General features: G+C 38.1%; 1 protein-coding gene across 13 annotated transcripts in view; it reads right to left on the bottom strand.

Moving 5' to 3' along the window:
* The window catches only part of GYPA (glycophorin A (MNS blood group)), a 38036-nt gene extending 17772 nt beyond the window's left edge, over positions 1-20264 (bottom strand). For 2 of the 13 annotated variants that reach the window (XM_023225981.2, XM_023225983.2), the window contains exon 1: positions 12209-12345. In XM_023225981.2, the coding sequence (XP_023081749.2) occupies positions 12209-12254 (46 nt within the window). In that variant the 5' untranslated portion in view covers positions 12255-12345. Of the gene's footprint in view, positions 1-1565; positions 1690-7196; positions 7350-12208; positions 12346-17504; positions 17594-19982 lie in introns of those variants that run through there. The other 11 variants (XM_023225990.3, XM_023225988.3, XM_023225987.3 and 8 more) reach the window with 11 other exon arrangements.
* Between the last annotated feature and the right edge of the window lie 6793 nt (positions 20265-27057).

Below are 27057 nucleotides of genomic sequence, written 5' to 3'. Positions count from 1 at the left end.
TGGTGTGTGTGTATGTGATATGTGTGCATATGTGGTATATGTGCATATGTGGTATGTGTATGTGATGTGTATGTGTGCGTATATGGTATGTGTGTGTGTGGTGTGTATGTGGTGTGTATGTGTGCATATGTGGTATGTGTGTATGTGATGTGTATGTATGCGTATGTGGTATTTATGCATATGTGGTATGTGTGTGCATGTGATGTATGCGTGTGTGTATGTGGTATTTGTGCATATATGTTGTGTGTGTATGTGATGTGTATGTCTGCATATGTGGTATGTGTGTGCATGTGATGTGTGTGTATGTAGTATGTGTGCACTTGTGGTATATGTGTCTATGTGATGTGTATGTTGTATGTGTGCATATGTGGTGTGTGTGTATGTGGTATGTGTGTGTGTGATGTGTATGTGTGCGTATGTGGCAAGTGTGCATATGTGGTGTCTTTGTATGTGATGTGTATGTGTATGTATGTGTTAGTATAGTAGTTGCACATAAGGAGAATTACATATACGTTGGGTATTATTGTTATGATGCTTATAAAGGGGTAACTTGAAGCTGCATTTGGAAAACTGTCTATGCTAAGAAAGGTGGAAGCGCGTAATAATTATATAGAACAAAAGTTCTATCCCATGTCTCAGTGTCTCCATCTGCTAGGGACAATCTTACTTCTTCAGTAAAAATTGAAGCAATAATAAAACACATTGCATTTAATGTTCTTATAGTTCAATAGAGGTTGAGTCAATTCTAAGTTTCCCCTCCCACGCTTTTTTTTTTTTCCTTCTTTCAAAAGAGGTTGAGTCAATTCTAAGTTTCCCCTCCCACGCTTTTTTTTTTTTTTTCCTTCTTTCGAAAGTGGATGCTCAGAGTTGTGATGGAATTATAGGCAATGCTGGCTCCAGCCTAAGATACTGACCAAAGAGTCAGATAACCAGGCAATGGAATGAATTCTAGGTCACTGCTGCTCTCTAATATAAAAACATGCACACAAACATGAAATCAGAATGTAGACTCACATACATCCTTTTAAAATCTCATTAGATAAATTGTGAATTATTTTTGTAATTAAACACTTTTTATTCTTAAATGCAATACATTTCAACTTTATAAGTTATTTTATAACTTTTTATAAATTAGATTCTTTAAATTGCAAAAGTAATATAGATTCAATAAAGAAAATTTGGGAACTACAAGAAAGCACAAAGAATAATATAAAATTCATCTACAGTCAGCCTATGCAAGGTTGAACATTTGACACATTTTGATATATAGCCATCTGAACTTTTAGTTGTTATATCTAAATCTGGGATCATGGTGTTTAAATATACATGAATATGTATATAATGTTTACAAGTATGACTTTCTACTTAATATGCCACAGATACCCCTATTCTGTCAAATATTCTTCTATGAGAAGGTTTTTAATGACTGCATAGTATTCTATTGTATGAGTGTTCTGTGGTTTATATTTCAATCTGCTATTATGTGCATTCATGTATTTTTCACTCTTCTCAGAGTTACAAATCATCATGATAAACGTCAGTACCCTGAAACTTTGTAGATGTACCTTTGCTCATCTCTTTGAGACATTCAAATGAGGGGAATGGCACCCAAGTGCAATAGAGTAGAGGTGGAAGGGCTTCTTCTCAGAGGCAGCCAACTTGGCCTCTCAGCTGAATGCTCAAAGTTTCCTGGAGAACCCACAAACAACAGAAAACATTTTCTTTGACACCTCATTAGTCTACCAGAGGGAAGACTTCTATTTTTTTTTTTTTTTTTTTTTTTTTTGAGACGGAGTCTCGCTCTGTCCCCCAGGCTGGAGTGCAGTGGCCGGATCTCAGCTCACTGCAAGCTCCGCCTCCCAGGTTCACGCCATTCTCCTACCTCAGCCTCCTGGAGTAGCTGGGACTACAGGCGCCCGCTACCTCGCCGGGCTAGTTTTTGTATTTTTTTAGTAGAGACGGGATTTCACCGTGTTAGCCAGGATGGTCTCGATCCCCTGACCTCGTGATCCGCCCGTCTCGGCCTCCCAAAGTGCTGGGATTACAGGCTTGAGCCACCGCGCCCGGCCTGGGAAGACTTCTAAAACCTGCCTCTGTTTATCAGTTAAACTGATGGGTAATCAGTTTACCCCCAAATCATGGAGAAACATGATCTATTGGTCCCAAACTGTCTATGTTTTCTCCTCTCTTTTAAGTCCTTTCCTGGCCTTGCTCTTTAACTTGGCCTGCCCCCTGATTCCATCATGTGTGTATAAACTGATTGCCACATGAATTCACTAAATAGCATGCAAAACAATTACTGAATGTTTCTAAGTTGTTCAGCACTCAGGCATAATGGCTTTTAAGATAACATAAAAAACAATGCTTTCAAACAATAACCTGGTGATAGGGATTTTGAAGTTCAACAAATATTAAGATTAAAATTATAGAAAGAAACATCTTTATAAGTCAATGAAAGTATGTAAAATTATTTACAAAGATAATTAATGAACAAAAATAATCCATCTATCTTAATAAATATTAGATATGAGCTTCAGCTTATTCCTAGATAATGGAATATGGACCATCTATTGTATTTTTGAAAAGGCATACAATCTGAGTAAAATAGGTTTAGCTATGAAACTGTTATGAAAATAGCTAATAAAATAACAAGCCAAAAAAATCAAAAGTGTTAATGGCCAGAAGCCTTAAATGGGCATGTAACAATAAACTTGAGATCAGCCTTTGGCTCAGCTGCACGGGAATACAACTGGAAAAGGCAGCTAGAGCTCTCATCCTTCACTCAGGTGTGCTCGTCACTTCCATTTCTAACTTTCGTCCTCTCTACACTTCTCCCTTTAATCCTCCACTCCTTCTTTACCCTTTTCAGTTTGGTGTAATCCACTTACATTTAGGGTGCACATTTCTTATCCCTGTGGATACCGAATGGGCTCTTCTGAAACATAAAACTTGTTCCTAATACTTCAATATCCCATTATTTTGAATCTTCTCAGCACGAGAATTGTGCTTTGTTCATAAAAGATGTTAAATGAAATGTTAATTGTTATAAATGCTTGGTCAAATTCTTATAGAGAAATAATTAGGTGAATGGTACGGTTTGGATCTCTGTCATCATCCAAATCTCATGTGGAAATGTAATCCCCAATGTTGGAGGCAGGTAATTGGATCATGGGGCTGGTTTCTCATTGCTTAACACCATCCCCTTTGATGCTGTCATGGAGATAGTGATTTCTCATGAGATCTGGTTGTTTAAAAGTGTGTGGCACCTCCCCACTCTCTCTTGTTCTTGCTCTTGCTCCAACTCTCTCCCCACTCTTTCTCTTGCTCTTGTTCCAACCATGTAAGACACGACTACTTTCCCTTTTGCCATGATTGTTTCCTGAGGCCTCCCCAGAAGCAGAAGCACTATGCTGCTTGTATAGCCTGCAGAACCATGAGGCAATTAAACCTCTTTTCTTTATAAATTACCCAGTCTCAGTTATTTCTTCATAGCAGTGTGAAAACAAACTAACACAATGGGTTTTCAGATTGCATCTGAATGTGAACATAATAAATTAAACAAGCTAAATGACAAAACAGCACATGCAGAATGAATGCAAACATCTGGAAAAATAAGCATCATTTTAAGATCAACAAAATATTTTCAACATTTCAATAGCAAGCATACTTTTGCTAAAAGAAGAAAAAATAGTAAAAAAAAAAAAAAATACACAAAACTTAGTCTGTAAATGCCATCTAGCAGTTTTGACTATGAGTACAAGTTTCTCAACTGTTCAGCAGGATGTTAGGAACTGCCTGAGTCAGAATTCCAGGGGTTCAGGTAAGAGGTGTGTTCAGTCTATGGGAGGGTGCTGCAATTTTCTTTGTGAACACCTGCAAGACTCTGCATGGTCCAGTCCTGCTTGCCTCCCATCGTTATTGCTTCACCCTTCTCTTCCCTCTTGGGGCTCCAGCCATTCTGCATATCTCTTCACTCTATGAATGCACCGTAACCTTTTCCATGTCCTAAACCTTGTGCCACCTCCTCCCTTCATCTGAAATATTTCCCTCCCTATCTTGCCTAAGTACTGGCTTGTCAAGTCTCAGTTCAATGCCACTTCCTTTGGGAGGTCTTCATTGGCCTCTCTAATAAGATTTAGACTAAAAGCTCTCTGAAGTCCCTGGTGCTTAACATGGTGTTGTAAAACCTTATGATTGTTTAGAATCCAGATGTGCATTCCTTAGGCCTTGATGTTTACTGGGGGCCTTGGGTGTTTATTAATTTATTCAATTATTTACAAAAGGTTATTTTTGGGGTGAGGGGTATGTGCTGTGGACTATGTACTAAGAATATAATGATAAGTACTTCATGGCTTTTCCTTTCAGGGAAATTCCAGTACAGTAAGAGTGACAATTATTAATCTAAGTATAATAAGTATTTTAGGATGGTGGTGGAAGTGGGGGCACAAAGGAGACAGTGGTCAATTCTACTTGGAGAGGTAGAAAGACCTCATGGAGGTGTTTTTGAATTTATCTTGAAAGAAGTCTAGGATTTTACCAGGCATGCTGTGAGGTACCAGTAATGCCTTGGAATTTGAGACATCATTGCAAGTTAGAAAAACTGCAGGTTATCTATGTGGCTGCAGCACAAGGTATGAGAAGGAGATGAATAGAGAAATGAGTGAACAGCAAATGAGAGGCTGAAGAGGTGGTGAGGCACCAAATGTTGTGAGTCACACTCTAGAATTTGGACTTTATCTTTAAGGCAGTGGAAAGACAATGAAGGGTTTGAAGCAGTTTTTTACTTAGGGAAAATCACTGTCAGTAGTATGGAGGATGACTTGGGGGAGAAAAACATGCCAGAGCTTTGCAGTAGAGGGTCCCATCTTGTGTTCAAGAGTGGCTAAGATAAGCAATCCCTTTGCAAACAAGCCACTCCTGCTCACAGAAGGCCCTTATCACTTCTTAACATTCCTTTGGTGGAGAAGGCCTGTAGCCTGAGGCTTTAAAGGGGCAGAAAATTATAGCAGGTTATAAAAAGAATACGGCAAAGAACCAACAATGGGAGCTAACATCTCTTAAAATTGGCACTGTAATTATTTTAATTTTAAATGAAGTCAGAGAAGGTGAAAAGTATTTTAAATTGATAAGCAAAGTATATGTAACTTTTTTATAAGAATGAAAACATGCTTAGGGAGAAAGAGCTTATTTACATAAGTTTTGAGGTTAATGAAAACAATTTTAACACTCTAGCAAATAGGTAGACTTCTTTCTTCTTCAACAGCCACTCCTCACAGTAAAAGAAAAGAGCACTTGGTGGAAATTTTGTTCTGAAGTCAAGGCTGAAACCCCAGAGATCAAATACTGTACTCAAGTTTGCAAAGCTGGACTCAGACCCTAACACTGGCTTTAAAATTTGTCCTAAATTAGACCATAATGCCTCTCTTTCCAGCTGGATCTATATGCCTCCACTCTGGCTTTTAACAAGGCTCTGAACTACTGTCAGAAGTTGGGAATTTCTAACATTGAAGGTAACACATTGACACACTTTCCTCAATGTAAAATTGTATACACTTTATCCACGTCCCATCTGAGCATGTTATGTCCTATTTGTACCCTTACAAAAACTGATTGGTGGCCTAATTGATTTGAGACTGAAAGTTGCCACTTATGTTCTTAGAATACTCGCTTTAATTCTCCAGAATCAGTTGCTCTGATACAACTTCTCATAGTCACTTAAATCAACACAGTAAGAAAATAAACATATAAATGCCCTAAAGATAATTTGATAAAAATTGTTTTTTTAATATCATTTTCTCAACAATCTAATAACGGTAGCTGACCTATAAAATGACCTTTTTAATAGTTCATTTTTCTTCCATTTCTGGAAAAAAGATAACATAAGCCTTTCAATAGGAATTAATACCCATGCTTGCTTAGTGGTTAAGAGGAAGGCACAGAGGCTTGTTATTGGAAGTCTATCATTTACAAAACAGTGTCATCCTGAAAGAACAATAATTCCCATAAAAATGAGTTTTCATATTTTCTAGTATTAACTTTTAAATAATTTGTTAGTTATTCCAGAGTAGAATGACACGGGGGCATTTTAAAGAATTTCATCAATAGCTTCAAATTAAATAAACCAGCATCTGGTTGAAAAAAAAAATCACTTACCTGGAAGGAGAAACAAAAGAAACATCCTCAAATGCTAAAGCTTCATTCAAAATTCAAGGTAAGGAAACCAGATTTCCACAATATGATCCCTTAACGTCGCCAAGAATGTTCAAAACTACACTTGATAGCAACAGCTCGCACAACTACTTGGCTCTCCTAGATTCCTAAGACCCTAACCAGCTAATAGATATCTGTGGACATATTCAATTCTGAAAACCTGCAAGAAGATGGTGTTTGAATAGGACTTTTTACTACAGCATATTTAGTTCAGTAAATTGGGTAGAAAGCGTTTAAGCAAACTCGTAACCATTGAACAGCAAACTTTAGTTTGCCAAAGCAGCTTAGGGACTGGATTCAGAGATGGCTCTCCAGTTATTTTTCTCTCTTTGCCTTTGGAGCTCTCAGCTTTCTATAGCTAAATTAGCTTTCAAAAATCTACTTGTGTCATTCCTAGATTAAAGGCCAGTTTAAGTATTGTCCTGTTGAGTTCAGGTACATTTAAGCTAGAACACCACTTGTAGAACATCTAATCCAACTTGCCGACTTTACAGATAAGACATTTGGTCGCACAAAAATTAAATGACTAGCTCAGATTAGCATATCTGGTAAGAGACAGAACTGAGACTTAATTCTGCTGACCCCCAATATTATTCTCACCTTCCAGATCTCACTGCCTGGTTGAGATCTGGTGAGATTTCTCTAATGTTTTATTACATTCGTCAGCAAACATTGGGGCACATTGTACATTCAACAAAGGACAACTAAATTCCCGAGCTCCCTGGATATCCTAAAAGCTAGAATTTTAATAAAAAACCATGTAGTCTTCATTTTGATGATTTTTCCACACTAATTTATTATATTACTTAGATCATATCTCTTAACCCTCACTGTCCTTATACTGTAGCCACTGAGAGAAACTGTGTTTTGCTCTAGCAATACTGGGATGAGAGTCAGTTTCTTACTCCCTTCACATCTTCTGGCAGGAACACATCCAGTCTGTACCTGAAAAATTTCAGCTCTCTCTCCAAGTGAAGCATATTTACCTTGTGGTGTTAGGAAAGATGTGTCCAGCATCTGGCTACCCAGGAATGGACAGACCTTGTGCCAGTACTGCACATTTTCTTAGCTGCATAGGCCTCTGAAAAACATACTGTCAAGACCTTACTCCATGCCTACTTGCAAATGAATCACTGGATGAACCCTGAAGGATGGGCAGAGTTTTAGGTGGAGATGCAGAGGAAGAGGGATAAAGAAATAGCATGGGCTAACATATGGAGAAAGGGGAGTAAAACATGCATTGATGTGGAGGCTTAGGGCACCTAGCAGGCAAGTGTTCGAAAATCTCTCAGATTGTTTAATGTTTAAGTGGCAAATTAGTGCAACATAAAATATAATAGTATGTTTTGTCATATTAGCAAGGCCTCAAACTCCTGCTTTAAATGTTTTTCAGTTTTCAGGCACTGAAATGCCATTTGCTATGGTACTTAGTACAAAGTAAGTCTGTGTGATCTGAACTGAATTGTATAATTTAGGTTTGAGAAGGGTGGAATGAATTGGTATTCTTTCTAGAAAATGAAATATGCAAAATTTGTGTTTGGATCATCTCACAGCTTATACTTGCATAACATTGGATATGTTACAGAACATTTCACCTCTCTTGTATTTTATCCCCATGTGTTGGGGGAGAGAGCATGGACTTCTGTCACTGCTCCCATTGTACCAAGGAGGTGGGGTGACGTGGGGGCCCAAGACATGTTAGGAATACAACTGGAAATAGCCAGCCTCCTAGCTCTCTGCTTTATGCTTTATCCATCAAACCACTCAGCTTTTCCAAATAAATGACATTTCTAACATGGAATGCTATTAGACACAATAAAAATAAAATGTGATATTGTACAAGTACCCTTGAGTTTTTCTGTATGCCAAAACTTCCAGTGGCTGAGCTCTTGTCAAGATGTGATAAAGTCAGTTCATGCAGCTGCTGGTTTGAGTTTTGGTTCCCTCCTGACTTGCAGCTGAAAGAATCCTTATCTTGCATAAGCAAACTCTTACAAGGACACACCCTTCATATGCAATGCCTTAAATAGTTTACAAGTCTGAAAACTAAATTTTCTAAATGCTACAGTTTTTTGGCATTGCAATGACCATGAAAACTGCTTGATAAATGCATCTGTAGAAGTTACGCTCAGCTAATTTGTGGTAAAACTGGGACAAAAACTCGTATCTATTGACTTCCAACTCAATGCCTTTTCTGCCAGATCTCACTGTCTTGGACAGAATGAATTTATAAATGGGAATCTTGCCTGTGCTAAAAGATGTTTGAAGAAGATGGTTCCCACGAAGCAATATTTTAAGGGAATGATTTTGTTTTGCTCTTGAACCAAAGGATTGACAAGTTCAATCTTGGTCAAGTTGTGATAATATAATTAGACACCCATACTGTCTGTGGCCATTCATTTTCCTTTTTTGGAAGGTTTTTATTAAGCCAAAGCAGCCAACTACAATTTAGAAAAATTGAACTTAAGGATAAAGTGCTTTGTGTGATAGCATCTGAGCCTACTGTTTTGGATAGCCTATTCTCAATACTTTTTGTTTGAACTCTTCAGCCAATGGCTCTAGAGAAAAGCATGGCCTATTAACTGGTACAGTTAGTGTGCTCGGTGCCAAATGGAATGACTCAGTCTCTGCTCATCTTCAGACTGGCGTGCTTTGACAGTCCCCATGCAGCTAATTGGTCACACTTCTTCCTTTCCTAACTTGGTAGAGAAGGGTGCTTTATCTATTCTGTCTCAAAGCTGTTGTGGCCTAGGAGGCTGCAGCTTCCCTTCAGGAAGCCTGAACTTTTTAGCCTGGCTCTGTACTATCCAGCTTCTGGTCATCCACACTGTACCAAACCATCGCTGAGACAGCAGAGGTGGAGAAAAAAATCAGACACTCTGTCATCCCGGCCAGTGCACATTCTTCAGCCTGGACAGATGGAAAGCAAGATGAATTTCTGTCCACTGTCCCACTGGGAAACGAGAGCAGAGTTCTATTCCTGGCTTTGCCACCAAATGGTTGGGGGATCTGTACAAGTCTCTGAAATTATCTGAGCCTCAGTTTTCTGGCCTCTAAGATGAGAGTACTGGAACAGATGTTTCTTTTTTTAAACTTTAAAAAAAGTTTTGCATTTTTCTTGAGATAGGGTCTAACTATATTGCCCATACTAGCCTCAAACTCCTAGGCTCAAGCAATTCTCCTGCCTCATTCTCTTGAGCAACTGGGACTATAGGTGCTCACCGCCATGCCTGGCCTGGAATAGATGTCTTCTAAAATGCTTCACCATTCATGAATCATGGAAATCTGTATGTCTAAGATAATAATATTTATAGTTAACACTTACTGTACACTTACTTCATTCCACACATCTCTCTAACCATTTTTAAAACAACTAGCTGAGACCCTATTGTTATATATTAATTATTCTTTGTGGAGGAGGAACAAAAAAACATCAGAAACATTGCCTAACTTGCCCAAGTTCACACAGCCGCTAAATGGCAGACCTGGATTTTGAATTCAGACCTGTGTAACTACAGAACTGTCTGCCAAGGTCTACTGTGATCTAGGTAGCAGAAAGAGAATGAGAGAATCAAATAAGTGTCATTGAGAGATTAAATTCTCACCAAATTATGATGCAACTAACTCTCAAGCAAGCCTTCACTTCAACAAATCAGGGCTAAATGAAGATCTATAAAAATAATAATCCACCTTGTTCATAGCCTGAGGGTAGGAGTGTTGTACCTCTAACATAGCATTGTAGGGTGACCTGCAGTGGCAAATCCACATTACGGAAGAGCAGATGGTTCTGGTTATTAACAGTTTGTTAACTTGAATCTTAATTTTTCCAGCCAAGCATATTCCAATCTGGTCACTCCTGCCTACTAAAGAATCCTCAGAACAAAAGGGGGTTTCACATACTTTACCTGTGTCCACTTTAGTCTAAAATATTGGTATTTCTGTAGCTGACCTTCACATATATTAACTTTGGGCTTAAGGAAGTTGGGCGGGATGAAAATAATTTTAATTAAAAACAAAAACCTTATCCAAAAGTTCTCACACCACTGGTACTTCCTTTCACTGGTTGAATAATAAAAAACTGCAGAAACGAAACTAGTTCGTTCTCATCCTTGACTGCATGGTAGAATCATCTGTGGTATCCAGGCATTGGATTCTGATGTGCGGCCAGCAGTGAGAACAACTGCTCCAGTTGGTAATATGATTAATATATGTAAACTTCATTTTCCTGAGTTTTGAGTTCCATTCTTACATTTTCTATGGTTCTAGTGTCACCTTTATCTATAACGTGAACAGCTACAGTATGGGATATTAGCCTGAACGACTTTAGAAATAACATCATTTGCCATCTTAAATGTTGGTGTTTCTTAGGGTTTTGTTTTAGAGCCACAATCCCCCTCACTTCCTCCTTCACATCGCATTTAATTTTACTTTAATCACTTTCCAAGGATAAGCTCATCAGTGTGTGAAACAGACAGAGTTGAACTGCTTGATGGAAGCCAGCCTGAGTGTTTGGCCTGGAGCCTCACATCCTGTGCCCATCTCCACCTGGCAGCTTCAGAAAGCTCCACAGGAATTTAGATTGGAAATCTTTAGTCTAAAACTTAAGTTTTTCAAAATGTCTGTGGGGATCCCTTAGCACAAGTGTTAGTAAACTTCCTGTGTAATGGGAGAGAGAGTAACTACTTTAGGATTTGTGGGCCATAACTGCTTTAGGCTTTGTGGACCATCTATTATAAATATTCAGCTCTGTCACTGTGCAAAAGCAGCCACAGACAATATGTAAACCAAAGCATGAATACATGAGTATGACAGTGTTCCAATAATGATTTGTGGACAGTAGAATTTAAATTTCATAAAATATTCTCTTATTATTATTATTATTTTCAATTTTTTCTTTTGTATTTTTTTGAGACAGAGTCTTGCACTGTTGCCCAGGCTGGAGTGCAGTGGCACGACCTCTGCTCACTGCAAGCTCTGCCTCCCAGGTTCATGCCATTCTCCTGCCTCAGCCTCCCAAGTAGCTGGGACTACAGGTGCCTGCCACCATGCCCAGCTAATTTTTTGTATTTTTAGTAGAGATGGAGTTTCACCGTGTTAGCCAGGCTGGTCTCGATCTCCTGATCTCGTGATCCACCCGCCTCGGCCTCCCGAAGTGATGGGATTCCAGGCTTGAGCCACCACGACCAGCCTATTTTGATTTTTTTAAGCACTTAAAAAAGTAAAAATCATTCTTAACTTGTAAGGTATACAAAACTAGGGGGTCGACCATTCACAGGCTATAGTTTGCTTGGCCCATGTATTAGCATAATTAGAATCTCTGGATGTGAAACCCAATCATCAGTGCTACATAGATTTTCTGAGACAATTCCAACATGCAGTCAAGGTGGTGCATTCCTCTACTAATGGGCTATGAAATCAGTCCAGTGGGTTGTCACTGGCCCTAAAAATTTATGTTGTAGTTTGGGTGTGGTGGCTCATGCCTGTAATCCCAGTGCTTTGGGAAGCCAAGGCAGGAGGATCACTTGAGGCCAGGAGCTCGAGACCAGCCTGGGCAACATAGCAAGACCCCATATTTACAAATCAAATAACAAAAAAGTTAGTCAGGTGTGGTTGTGCGCACCTGAAGTCTCAGCTACTAGAGAGGCAGAAGCTGGAGAATCACTTGAATCCAGCAGTTCAAGACTGAAGTAAGCTATGACTGTGCCGCTGCAGTCCAGCTTAGGCCACAGAGAAAAATCTTGTCTCTAAAAAAACATTAAGTTGTATAAAATAGAAGAGAATATATCAAAGTACATCACACATAATAAGGGAAGGTATTATTTTGTGGAATTTTATTTCAGACAAATGTGTGTGTGAGTCTGTGTGCTGTGAGTGGTAGTGCACATTGACTGTGTCTCAATAATACTTAAGTATGTTTTGAGCCTGAAGAACCAGGTTATACCCTATCTGGATACCTGGCTGCCAGAGGGACTGAGGCAATCAATAGCCTATGACATACCTGAAATGCACTCACGGCCTGCACAAGCCATTGACCAGTGGCTCATGTGCACCTTTATCCAGCTTATCTAGCTCCAGAAATCACTTAGACTTTCTATGTGTGCTGCGCCACTAAAATGGGAATTCTGAAAGAGAATGCTTTCAAAAACACAAAGTTAGCTAATGGGACAATTACAAGTAGACTATATACCTTTAGAAACACATAAGAAGATAAGGGCAAATAAAACATAGTATATATATCAAAAGAGCAGAAACAAGGAATCATATAATAAAATATGAAATAAGATAACAGAAATAAGATACTAAATGTCGGTTGTGAATGCATATGGATTATGGTTTTGTATTAAAAGACAAAGACTTTTAGATTGAGTCAAAAGAGATAGGTTAGGACTGGTGCAATGGCTCACGCCTATAATCCCAACACTTTGGGAGGCCGAGGCAGGTGGATTGCCTGAGCTCAGGAGTTGGGAACCAGCCTGGGCAACACGGTGAAACCCCGTCTCTACTAAAATACAAAAAAGTAACCAGACATGGCGTTGTGCACCAGTAGTCCCAGCTACTCGGGAGGCTGAGGCAGGAGAATTGCTTGAGCCCGGGAGGCGGAGGTTGCAATGAGCCGAGATCGTGCCACTGCACTCCAGCCTGGGCGACAGAATGAGACTCCATCTTCAAAATAAATAAATAAATACATATAAAACTCAATAGGAATAACAGCATTAATCTTAGGCAAAGTAGAATTAAGAGCTAAAACATTACAAACAATGAAAAAGATTTACTTGTGTCATTAAACAATATATTTCACAATGGTTCTTAAGTAATTATGGACTATTATGGCCCAATAACATAGCAACAGGAAATATAAAGCAAAATAACAAATTGGCAAGAATACAATACCACTGAGAAATTTTAAGTTTTCTCCAATTGTGGTACATCAAGAAAGCAAAAAGCAAACACAGAAAGGATCTGAAATATATCTTCCTGCAATCACAAGCTATTGATTTATATGATGTTTTGCTAAAGAATCAATGAGGACAGATTTTATTAGGCATTCCCACATTCCCACATTCCCATACACTCATTTTGAAAGAACATTTCTGTATTTCCTGATAAACTGTTTTTGAGGTCTGAATCTAACAGAATAGTTCAGGAGAGGTAGCAAGGGACTTTTGTGGTCTTTTTCCTAGCAAAATGCAGTTTCAGTGCCATGATCTACATTCTCAGTTGCCTCAAATAGCTGTACTATTCGTGTTTTATGTTTTTTATTTGTTTCCTTTTATTTTGGTTTCTAAAAATATAATTATGACTGGGAAATAAATGATAACATCAAAAGGAGGCCTCTAGAATTTAAAAACATTTTCCATGCCTGTATAAAAAGGAGCAAAAGGCTAACATGACAGCCAAACAGTTAGAGTTACTTAGCTGCACCACATGAGGAAGACAGACCATCAACCTTCATTAAGGTCTTCAGCTTGGTAAAAGCACAAGCAGAACACTGAGTGGCAATATTGTAAGAGTAACGGAGTCAATCCTGGAACATCACTAGGTATGGTACAGGCAACATAACGTATTCTCTAGGTGCACATATTCTGCAGTGGAACTGCCTAGACTCAAACTAATTCCTCTAGCAACTGCCTGAGACCTTGCAAAATTGACTTAATCTCTATATTTTTGTTCCACCATTATACAATGGGCTAGTCTCTACCTTATAGAGTTGTTGAACAGATTAATTAAGTTAAAATGCACATAATTTGTTTTTTGCAAGAATGGAAAACCTAATCCTAAAAATTCTATGAAATTGTTAGGGATCTTAATAGTCAAAACAATCTTGAAGAAGAACAAAGTTCGGTGAATCACACTTCATGAATTCAAAACTTATAACCAAGCAACAGCAATAAAAACTGTGTGATTTTGCTCCAAGAACAGACATATTCTTAGGATAGAATTGAGACTCCAGAAATAAACTCATATATCCATGGCCAATTAACTTTCAAGAAGGGTGTCAAGACCCTTCAATGGGAAAAGGATAGTCTCTTCAACAAATAGTGCTGGGACAACTGCAAAATAACAAAGGTGGACTCTTATCATACATCATATAGAAAAATTAACTGATAATAAACCAAAGATCTAAACATAAGAGAAGAACTACAAAACTCTTAGAAGAACACATAGGGAGAAATTTTTATGACTTTAAATTTGGCAATTATTTTTAGATATGATATCAAAAGCGTAAGCAACAAAAGCAAAAAATAAATTGGACTTAAAAATGAAAAACATTTGTGCATCAAAGGACACTATCAAAAGTAAAAACAAAAATCCACAGAATGAAGGAAAATGTTTACAAATAGTATATCTGATAAAACTCTATATCCAGAACACAGAAGAAACTCTTACAACTTAGCAACAAAAAGACAGAAATAAATTTAAAAATGGGTGAAGGACTAGAACCAACATTTCTCCAAAGATATGCAAAATGTAAATTACCAACAGCTACATGAGAAGATTCTCAGCATCATTAGTTATTAGGAAAATGCAACAAACCACAGTGAAAAACCTTTTTATACTCTCTGAAATGGCTATAATTAAAAAGATGGAAAAGTACAATTTCTGCAAGATTGTGGAGAAACTGGCACCTCATACGCCCTGGTGAAAAGGTGAAAAGGTGCAGCTCCTATGGAAAAGAGTTTAGCAGTTCCTTAATAAGTTAAACATAAAATTACTGTGACCCAGCAATTCTACCTCTATACATCTTTGAGTATTAAAAATGCTTTCAAACAAAACTAGTACAGGAATATTTACAGCAGCACTATTCACAATAGCCAAAAGGTGGAAATAACACAAATTTTAATCAAATGATGGGTGGATAAGCAAAATGTGATATACCAACCCAAATTTTAATCAAATGATGGATGGATAAACAAAATGTGATATACCAACACAATGGAATAATATTCATTATAAAAGGAATGAAATATTGATACACGCTACAATATGGATGAACTTTTAACACATTATTTTAAGTGAAAGAAGCCATACACAAAAGGTTACCTATTATATGATTCCATTTATATGAAATATCTAAAATTGGTAAATCTGTAGAGGTAGAAAACAAATTAGTGGTTTCTAAGGGCTGGAGGAATTGGAAGTGGCTGCTAATGGGTAAGAGGTTTCCTTTTGGAGTGATGAAAATGTTCTGGAACTAGATAATGGTGATGGGTGTGCATCATTTTGAATGCGCTAAATGCTACCAACTGTACACTTCAAAATGGTTCAAATGGTAAACTTATGTGTATTTTACTACAGTTTTAAAAATTAAGTGTATGTACATTACTTAGAACAGTGCATGGCACAAAGTAAGTGCTATATCAGTGTTGGTTATTATTATTCAGAACCTGCCTATGTACAGAACCCAACCTGCTGTATATAAATCCAGGGATGGAAATACCAAAGTTGATTAAATAGCCTTTTATAGAACTTTGTACACTACAAACAAAGATGACATCATTTTTTCAGTGCTTACATATAATAATTTGGGTTAGACAGAAATTTTTAATAAATATCCCAAATAAATTGTATAGGTCATAGTCTATGACCAACGTACAAAAATTAAAGACTTCTTAGAAAGCAGAGATTGTGTGTGTTTAGTTTACTTTTTAAAACATATTAAGACTTGTCCTGATTATTTTGTATGGTTCTCTTTGCAGAAAATTTAGAAAGTATTTAAAATGAGAAAAAAAATACCTTACAATCCCACCACCCAGAGATAAACCCGGAATTTTTTTTTTCAACATTTTTGCTTAGTTTTAGTCTAGCTCATTTATCACAGAAAACTACACAGATAGGTACTTACTAAAGATGTGGATATGATAATAATGGCTGGAAATCTATGATGTAAAAAGGTAGGTCCAGCCTGATTTTGTCAGCACCATATAAGTAGGGTCGGGGTTTTTTTGGGCAAAAGACATTACATTTGCAGTTGGTGTCAAAATATAACCTATAAAGATAACGTGGGGGAAATTCCTCAAAAATATACTGCTCAAATAGGCTCACAGCTGTTTTGAATAATCTTCTAGAAATCAAGGTGAAAAGAAATTTATCACAAGAATGTTAAGCTAAATTTCCTAATTTAAAATAACTACAAAGTAAGTTAGAGATACCATCCCTACTTTCTCCTCTATTCAGACCTTGTCTGCAAAGGAGTTCACAGTGGGTGTCCCTTTCTTTCTAAAAACCCTATTTCACACCATGCAAAAGATATTTATAGGTTTGGCAACTAGTCCAGCTCATCTCAGGCTGAATTTTGGGGATTCGTTGGGGTTTACAGATGAAAAATGATTGCAGATGCCATCTACTCGGTGCTTTATAAAATAGGCATAAGAAAACTGAGGCCCACAAGTGTTAAATGATTTTTCATGGCCAAGCTAGTCTGCCACAAAATTCTGGTCATTTGTCATTTGTCATTTTGAGTAGTTGATATTGACTGCCTACTATGTGGCTGACAATGTGTGGGACACATAAGCAAAGACACAGGTTTTTCTTTTAAAGAATTTATAGTCATGTATTCCCTGGCATACAGTTCTTGTAACTCTTTACTGTACCAATTAAATAGACAGCTAGCAAGGCTCTCTTCTTGGATCTCTGAAAAAAAAAAAAAAAAAAAAAAGAGAGACGCCTTGTTTCTTCAATTAACATGTGCTTTTCAGACTGTTGTACCTGCAGGGGTATGAATCAGATGCACAGGATAATAATGATCTGTCTATGCAGAGCACTCACTGTGTCTAACCAGATGAAAACAAGTATTTCCTCTTTGCTTTCCTCCTCCCCTTCCTTCTCTCTCTTCCCTCCCTTTCTCTCTTCTCCCTTCTTGCCTCCCTCTCTCTCTCCTTCCTCTCTTCTTTCCTTCCTTCTTTTTTTCCTTCTTTTCTTTCTTCCTTCCTCTCCCTCTCTGCTTATCTCTCCTTCTCCCTCCCTTCACTTCCTTCCTTGCTTACTCAACCAATATGCTCCTATAAGTACTAATCGGGAGCTGTGCTAGATTCTGGGGATACATGGATGAATAAAGTAGGCATGATGATATCATACCAGTCCCTTTGTTTCCTCTCATTAAATTAGTATATTATGACCTAGAATGCAAATTTTGTATGAATTTTTAAGTAAAATCAAAACTTTTGGAGACTCCTGGTTTATGCCATAATTTCCTAGTTGAAGTGATGTAGTACTGTATTTTCAAATTGGTTCTTAGCTTCAGAATCTGATTTTCAGATAAAAGCTCCAGCTTTTCCTTGAAAACACTAACTTACCTCCTGTCTCAGAATTTTTCCTCTTGCTCTTCCCTCTGCCATCTGTCCTCTTTTCCCAGAATTTTCGGGATTAGCTCCATCTCCTTGTTCTACATTTAGCATAAATATCATCTACTCAGAAAATAATTCCCTGCTACCCTTTTCTTAAGCAGTTTTCAGCATTCATGTTTATCATCTTACCTGGTTTTATATGCTTTGTGTTATTTTTGACTGTTTTTATCTTATTTTAATAAGATAGTTGCTGTTCTGTTTATTATCTGTGTTCCCTCCCACCATCCACAGTGCCCACCCTCAAAGTATCCTCCAGCGGAGCCCATTTGTCTTCCTGCTGTGGGCTCAGTGCCTGGTTCACAATCTGACACATAATGACTGAATCATCAAATGAATGCAGGAATTCAGGGACTAGGAATCAAGTCATATTAGAAAAAATGGATTCTCCATTTGGAAGAAGATCTCTGGTAAGTTTAGAATTAGAAATATCAGCTTTATTCTTAAGATTCCTAGAGAAAGCAAGGCAATCATCTTTTTTCATAGCAAAAAAAAAAAAAAAAAAAAAAGAAAGAAAAGAAAAAAGAAAAAGAGTTCACCATGTTTTCTCTTCAGCTAATGAGTATGGGGGAAAAGCTTGCTCTTACACCTTTCTGTTATACTATAAAGTAGCCACATCAAGAGAGTTTCCTTGGAGGGTTTCCGACGCTATGAAGATGATAACAGCTTGGGTACTGGAGATCATTGTAGCCTTCAGGGTCATCTTGCCCCAATGACTTCTTTATCAAGTGTTATCTAAGGCTTTAATTCACTATCTGCTTGCGTAGTTGTAGAAATTAAAAACAAAATCATTTCTTTGCCAGGAACCCTTTCCAAATTTGGGGCACTTGTAAGTCACACAGAGTTTTCCCAAATGCTAGGCACACTCCCAGTAGAGTATGCAGTGTTCAATTTTGTTGAGTTACACCCAGTATGTTTTGCCCCATGGAGCAACACAAAGAATACCTCTCTTTTATAGTGCTAGTGTAACAGCACTATAAATACATGAATATATATACAAATATTATACTACATCCCTTTCACTTGTTTTCTTTTCCTCAAACTAAATATTTTCATACTTTTCTGATTAAAAAATTAGAGTAACTATGTTTGTTTTCTGTTTGTTTTTTTTTTCTGTAATTTTCTTTTCTCTCTGACTTTTCAAAAATCACCAATCACATACGTAGGTTTGTTCCCTAGTCTATAATTATCGGTAGCTACTACTTATTTTAATAACATTTATATTATTAATACTTATTAATCATGATAGTTAATTCTAATTATAGAAAATGCACAGTAAGCTTAACATTTTCCTTTGTTTCAGGCATCAGTAAGTGTATTCCATTAAATACTTTGTTTAGTCTTTATTACTATGAGGCAAGTACTAGCATTGCCTGCATTTTACAGATGAGGATACATAAAAATGAGGGCATATAATTTGCCTTAATGTTCCCTAGCCCTGAGAAGTAAAACTAGATTTGAACCCAGTTCTGTCTGTTCCTCATGCCTGTGCTCTTAACTATTACACTATTTTATCCTCCCCTAGGGTATCTGAGAAAATGCCAATCTCTCTACCCTGTATGCTACAGAGTGCTCAGTAGATCCTTGATGCTTGCTCTAACTTGGGTTACAACAATGTCTAATAGACTCAGAATGTTTCAAGCAACTGCCTGACCCCTGTGTGCTGGGTGGGCACTAGTATTGCTAACACATAAACACTGCACTTGAGAGGCGGTTTAACTATAATATTCTCAGAAAGAGGCCAAAATCATGTTAATTTCATACACTAAACTAATAATTAAATTTAAGTTAAATTCAAATTATTGAATTAATACAATTTAATAATAACCCTATGATATTTCTTTATTTTAATGGATTTAGATTTCTCCCAAAATCCACGTGACACCTAAGCCAGTAAGAATTGTTTTTGGTTTTGTTTTTCTTTCTATGTGACACTTTAGTAATGGACCCACAGAGAAGCGAACAACTCCCCATGGTTTCAGTGTTCATGCTTTTGGCTTCTCACAGTTTGGCAGAAGGAAGAAATTATACTTTTTGAAAACTAAAAGTCATATAGCTACCAACACCTTCATTAATAACTCTTTAGTTTGGAAATGAATCTCCTTATAACTCAAACAAAGCCATATACTTACTCACAAAGAGGTATTTCTCATAGCATTTGATAAAATTATTTTAATTCTAGCTAGACTTAGAATTGAAGTAAACTTCTCATACTAGAACACTGGATTCGGCCATAAATACTGGGCTCCCTTGTGTCATTTTCCCCACATTGGTAGCTGAGTTCCAGTAAAATCCATCCACCAGACTGGAATAGGAAGTACTACTCATTTATTCATTTAAATAAGATAGAACTAAAATAGGATAGTTTACATTTTATTCTATGATCTTACACCCAATATAACAGAACCAAGATGAAATAAAGTCACTTACCTGACAATAGTAATACAAAGATTATTTTTCCATACATCCTGAGATCATGAGCTGGCTCCTAAAGTTAGTGCAAAAAAATTACCAAAGACAACTGTAAGTGTCAGTGTCTGGCCTTAGCCTGCTAGCTGTTATCTTCCAGGCCCACCTTCCTGCAGCCATCATCAGCTGATAGGCAGAGGAGGCATTTTAAATGACGCAAGTTGTTAAGCGCCTGTTAATAAAGATACATGGATATCTTGGGGCTATGAGAGTGGCAAGTAAAATTTTCACTGCAAGGAACAGGCCTCTACTTGTGATATTAACTTTGCATAAGTTAAGTGGGCATGGCAAGGTGGTAGACAGGAGCCACCCAACTGGACAAAGAACTGGACTGTGAATCTCTGAGGCCAGGGCATGTGCCAGACTGAGGCAGCTGTTGTGGAGCCATGGACCTTCTCATTTCTAATGTCGAGACCCTGTGGTCCAAATGAAAGTGACTTCCCATATGTGAAATGAACATGTTTGAGAAATTTAAATCATTTGAGTGTTCTGAGGTTCTGAAAGACTCCCAAACTCATGGTGAGTCACTCAGCAATGTAAGAGATGTGAGATGCAACAAATCTTTCATTGAAAATAGAATTTGAACTGAAGAGCTAGTGCCTGCACAGCTATGAAACCAGTGAGCTGTTTCTCTCTGAAATATACCTTGCTAAGTAAGCATAAGTGAATACCAAGACAATAAATGCAAACAGTCAGAAACAAAACCCAACAAACCAAAAACCCTATCATTAAAGTAGGTTAAAGTGAAGGCTATGGAAATGTGAGGAAGCTCAATTTTAAAGGGAAGCAGAACAAAAAATATAAATTAGGTCTGAAATGGTTCAACAGAAGGTGATTGGATACTCCATCTAAATCATCTTACTTCCTGTAAGATTTTTGTGAAAATCTTTCCTGCCTGACCCAGAAAATCAATTTGCTATGTGAGCAATTTGCCACGTATATCATACATATTTACCCAAAGTGTGGTTTAAAAAAATCATTTAGGAAGTTAATGTTTGCAGCTTCAGGAAACTGGGCCACAGAGAGAAAAAAAAAAAAAATTATTTACTGGAGAAAAGATGGAGATAAATATTTGCAGAGCATCCCAGAGAGGGAGGAGCCTGAGGTTGAGGGACTAGTGGATGGAGGGAGCGGGGATGCAGACTTGGGGGAGACGGAAGAATGAATGACACAGAGGGGGTAATCTGAGAAGCAGGACAAGGATCGAGAGTGCCTCTCAAAGCCCTGCCAATTCATGTAAAACAACTGCAGCAAATTTTATAAAAAAGTTAAAATTAAATAATATGCAATAAATTAATACTTTCCATAAATTCAGTGTTTGTTATGGCTGGATATCAGGTTGTGTTGCAGGAATTGTGCTCAAGAGTCAGCCAAGTAAAGGAAATGTTGATATTCATATAAGCAGTAAGAATTATTTCATATGATTTTATATTGACAAAGGGATAGCAATTAGCATGAGTCTTAAAAATACTATTTCTAAAAATGGGTAAATAAATATCACCATTCTTACAATGGACTATTGGAGCAACTATTAAAACCGTATTTTCAAAAATAGTTAAAGATGTGGAAACTCAGGATAAAATGGATAAGTAGAAAACAGCAAGATCTCAAAATTGTATATACACAAATAAAATCCTATTTGATTCTTTTTTCCTGTAGGTTGTGCTACCTTCACCTGGAATACACCTACTCCTCTTTAGGTGGCCTCCACTTCTGCTTAGGGTCTCAGTTGAATAGTACTTCCTCCATGAAGCCTTCCCTGACTTCCTGTCTTTGTCAGGTGCCCCTGCTCTATACGCCTATGGTTCCATCTTCTTCCCTCATCATAGGACTTGTTACACCACATTGCAATCATTGTGTCTCCACTGGACCACAGTTTTTAAGTGGGCACACTCTGATTATGGCTATCTTATTTACCAATGAATGCTTGGGGCACATTTGGCAATAAATATTTCTCAAATCAATAAATGATAAATGAATATTGCAGTGCAGAGGAAAGCAACTTCTCACGGGCAGTTCTGGGGTGTATAGGCTGATCATTTTTTATATATACTGTGGGTAACCTACGTCATATCCTAACTTCAGGTTCCCTCCAGTATGGAGGTCCCTTGCTAAGGCAGGAAGGGGAAAAGGAAAAGGAAACTCAGCCTAAAATTCAGCTTTCATACCTTCTTCAGCCTGAACTGGTCAGAGTCTGAGAGTGCTTTCTCTTCTATGACCTCCCACTTTCCCTTTCTGCAGAATCACATCGTTAGCTATTCTCTAAACTCCTATAGTGCTGACACATACCTGTTTATTAACACCTGTCTCAGGTTGTTCTGAACAATCGGTTCCTTTGTATTTGTGGGTCCTGTCTCTGTTGTTCTGTTTCCAGCACCTGGCACAATGCCCTACAGAGTACCTGGCCCTATTAAAGTAAGGCAAAACCTGGAGTGTTCTCAATGGGGAAATTAGAGGTCAGATTCAGCATCTCACACAGGGTGTGAGGAAGCAGAGCCTTACAGTGCCCTCTAGTGTCATATCTGCACAATGGAAGGAAAAATGTGAGCCCTGAAAATGCAACAGAAAAAAATATACATCAGATTACATTTTTCTCTTTCAGGCATTCCCCAATCTTCTTTAAATTTTTCAAAAATATTTTTACTTAAATACACATTCAGAATTATCATAAAATTCTACCTTCGAGTTATATCATGCAAATTATTAGACAACTCCACATCTTTTAAGAATGTTGACTCTGCATAAAATAAAACAAGTACTTCTGAGACCTTTGATCAAACATAAAAAACTTATCAAATTTTCTCGATGTTGTATGTCTTTAGGCTATCTTTAATTGTCTGAGTCATTTCTATGATGTAGTTAAGAAGGATGAAGTTCAGTGTTATAACCTAGGAAAGTCAACTTGGATTTATCAATACAAACTTGTACCTTACTTGTTTCATGACAGAGAACCATTCATTTTTGTGAATTACTTGTCTCTCAACTATTTCAGGCTTACATTATTCCTGAAGATGGTTGCATGCTAGTCTTATCTGCCAGTGGAGAAGTCTGCTTTTCATGTTTTGCATGGAAGAGTGGAGAACAGGAGAGGGGCAGGAAAGTTGAGGCACAGTCGTTTGTACTATGAGCCTCCTTGGTACTTTATCACCTTAGAATTGTCCATCCTGCTTTGCCAGAGTAGTCTAAGAGCTTTCCCTGACTTTTGTGATGTTTATCATTTCAAAATTTAAAAAAAAAATTTTAAAAAAACTACAAGGTAAGAGAAATTTAACACTCAAAATAACCCTGTTAGAGAGGCAGAACAGATATTAGCATTCTTATTTTATATATAAGCAAACTATAGAATGGAAAAGAGATTATGACTGTATTACTTGATTCGATTTGCCCTAAGTGTTTTTTAAACGTATGGATTTAGCTGCCAACATTTAAAAAGAAGGTATATTTTAATTAAAAATCAGGAAGGGATTTAATTAAAAATTCGGCTCCTCTTACAGGAAGATCTGGCAAGAGTTAGCATGTAGTTCTACATTGTGACAATCCATGAGAGCTAGGGACTGACTGGCTCTTGGGACAAATAGGCTTTCTTGAGTCTGGTAAGTGCTCCACCTGATGCTTGCTTCCATTTCTTAGATTAGGTTCTACTGTGCGAAGGCCTCAAAATCTCAGTGTCTTGCAGCAACACTGGTTCATTTCCTGCTCACATTACATTTGGTCTATGATGGCGACAAGTTCCAGGATCCAGACTGAAGGAGCCACCCCCATTTGGAACATGCTGTTCTTGTTGCAAAGGGCGGGGAGAAAAGGCCAAATAAGGAATGGCTTTTCATGCTTCCTCTCAGACAAGGTACATGTTATTTATTTATTTTTTTTCTCTCACATTCTATTGACCAAAGTAAATCACTGGCCAAGCTGACTTCAATGGGACAAATAAATATAATTCTTCCAAATGGAAGTCCTGCAAGTCATATGTCAATGGTGAGGATATATAAAACACTTATGAGAAGGGCACTAATACTTGGGAGCAAAAACACAATCCATCACATTCATTTGTACTCTTTCTAAGCTTTTGGCATTTGTGTTTGGAAATCAAATTTATTTAGGAGTCTTCTTCAACATTCTCTAGTGATGAGATTTCTTTAACACAGTTTTCAGCTTCCTTTCCTTAAAATTATAATGAGATGTGATGTGTGTTGAATAAACCCCAGAAGTGAGAAACTCTCATCACTACAATGGTGACATAGGCAGTGAAAAACTGTTCCCAGTTGCCTCTAAGTCCACTGTACTGTACTGCTGGAATCAGGTATCATACATAATCATTCTGCTGAGAATTGATAGGTCCAGCTTGTTCTACATCCAAATAATAATTCAACAAATGATTTGTGAGCACCTACTGGGCACCATGACAAGTGTTGAAGACACAACCTCCAGTAACTCACATTTCCCTTCAGGAACTGACAGCTTAATTGGGACACAAATAAATTAAGAAGGGAATTGCATTTTGGCGTGTCAAGTGGATGACAGTAGTAAGCCAAGGGTGTTATAAGAGTACATAAGAGGGGGTACCTAACTCAGACTTGGGGTTCTGGAAAGGTTTTCCAGAGCAAGCAATGAGACCTAAAGGATGAGTAGCCAAGTCACGGGAGAAGTAAGAACATTTTAAGCAGAGAAAACAGCAAAAGCAATGGTCTGATATCAAGAAAGAGAGAGAGAGTGCAAGAGTACACAATGTAATTGTTTTCAAAACTGTTTGAAATTTTAATCTCGCACTTGTTCTTTTCAGTGTCTAGGATATCAATTCATTCTGCTGTTTACCTTTGTAAACATGAATTTAACCCTGGTTCTTTATATGAATACTAGAGGAAGTATATTGATAAAAGATAAGGAACAAATATGTAGTAATTTCTAAGATTTATTTCTATTAAAATGTAACACTCACAAACTGTAACTGTATAACTCATATATATATATACACATACATATATACACACACACACATGAGTATATGTGTTAAACTGTCACTTTTGATCTGTCCCCAGTGTCTGTCTGCAAGACACTAGATTTTGAGGCCTTACTACAGTAGAATCTAATCTAAGAAATGGAAACAAGCACCAGAAAATCAAGACACAGAACATTCCAGACATATTCCAGGGATCATGGTGGATGGGAGGCAGGACTAGATTGCAGCTCCCACTTGGACAAAGAAGCATGTGGAGTGTTGCATCACGAACTTTGACTGCAGGAATAAATAAGGAAAGCTGAGAGAACCCACAGATCCTCTGAAGGAAGCAGATTGCTCCTGCAGGTCTCAGGAGACACCCCAAATGATGTGAGAGCCCAAACTGCAAACTGTGGAAGTAGGAAAGGGGAATAGTCAACTCCTGAACACACCTTAACTGGGGAACCTAAAGGTCTAGATCACAGGAGAAGATTCTGACCTTACTCGGAACTGAGTCAATTTAGAGAGCCAAGAGAAGTACAGGGATAGAGGAAGCGGCGGGAAAAGCCCTCTGGGCTCACTGGGTTCCCTAGCCAGCCATTTCTGCCTGGTCTTATAGGGGTCCTTGAGGAGGGCTACCAGAGGCACTGGGAAAAGGTCACAAAGAGAAGGAAACTTCCAGCTGAACTTTGTAACAATTTGAACAGATTGAGAAGTCTCCTGGCCAGAACTTGGGGAACTTGGGGGAGGGTGTGAATCCAGTGTGCAAATGCCACAGGCGGAGAAGCATGCAAGTCCTACTTGCTTTTGCAGTTGGGAGGCAGGTAGCCTGGGGCAAATTCTCAGCTCTGCTCACCCACTGCCTGGAAACAGACTCGGTGCTGTTGTAGGGGCTGTGGTGGGAGTGAGACCAGCTCTTTGGGTTACATGGGAGCTGGGTGAGGCCTGTGACTTCAACTTCCCTGACAACCTCCATGACACAGTAGAGTCAGCCATAATTCTCCCAGGAACATAACTCCATTGACTTGGGAACCACATCCCTATCCCCCACAGCAGCTACAGCAAGACCTGTCCAAGGAGAATCCGAACTTAGACATGCCTAGCCCTGCCCCCACCTAATGGTTCTTCCCTACCCACCCTGGTAGCTGAAAACAAAGGGTATATACTGTGGGGAATTCTAGGGCCCTACCTACCACCTGTTCCTCTCTGTACTAACACAGCTGATGCTCTCGTGAAAGTGCCACCTCCTGGCAGGAGGCCAACCAGCACAAAAACAGTGCATTAAACAACCAAATCTAAGGACCCTCACAGAGTTCATTTCACCCCTCTGCCACTTCCACTGGAGCATGTGCTGATCTCCATGGCTGGGAGACTCACAGATGGTTCACATCACAGGACTCTGTGCAGACAACCCCCAGTACCAGCCAGCACCTGGTAGACTTGCTGGGTGGCTAGATCCAGAACAGGGATAGCAATCACTATAGCTCTGCTCTCAGGAAGCCACATCTCTAGGAAAAGGGGAAGAGGACTACATCAAGGGAATACCCTGTGGGACAAAAGAATCTGAACAACAGCCTCGAGCCCTAGACTTTGTCTCTGACAGAGCCTACCCAAAAGAGAAGGAACCAGAAAGCCAACTCTGGTAATATGCTAAAACAAGGTTTTTTAACACCCCCTAAAAATCACACTAGCTCAACAGCAATAGATCCAAATGAAGAAGAAATCCCTGATTTACCTGAAAAAGAATTCTGAAGGTTAGTTATTAAGCTAATCAGGGTGGCACCAGAAAAGGCAAAGCCCAATTTAAGGAAGGGGAAAAAATGATACAAGAAATGAGGGGAGAAAATTTCAATTAAATGGATAGCATAAATAACAACAACTAAAACTTCAGGTAAAAACAAATGCACTTACAGAAATGGAAAATGCTCTGGAAAGTCTCAGCAATAGATTTGAACAAGCAAAAGAAAGAACTTCAGAGCTCGAAGATGAGGTTTTCAAATTAACCCAAACCAACAAAGACAAAGAAAAAAGAATAAGAAAATACAAGCAAAGCTTCCAAGAAATCTAGGATTATGTTAAACAATCAATCTAAGAATAATC

This window comes from Piliocolobus tephrosceles, chromosome 3 (genome assembly GCF_002776525.5).
Source record: "Piliocolobus tephrosceles isolate RC106 chromosome 3, ASM277652v3, whole genome shotgun sequence".
NCBI classification, from domain to species: domain Eukaryota; kingdom Metazoa; phylum Chordata; class Mammalia; order Primates; family Cercopithecidae; genus Piliocolobus; species Piliocolobus tephrosceles.
This window is presented reverse-complemented; position numbering and strand designations above follow the sequence as displayed.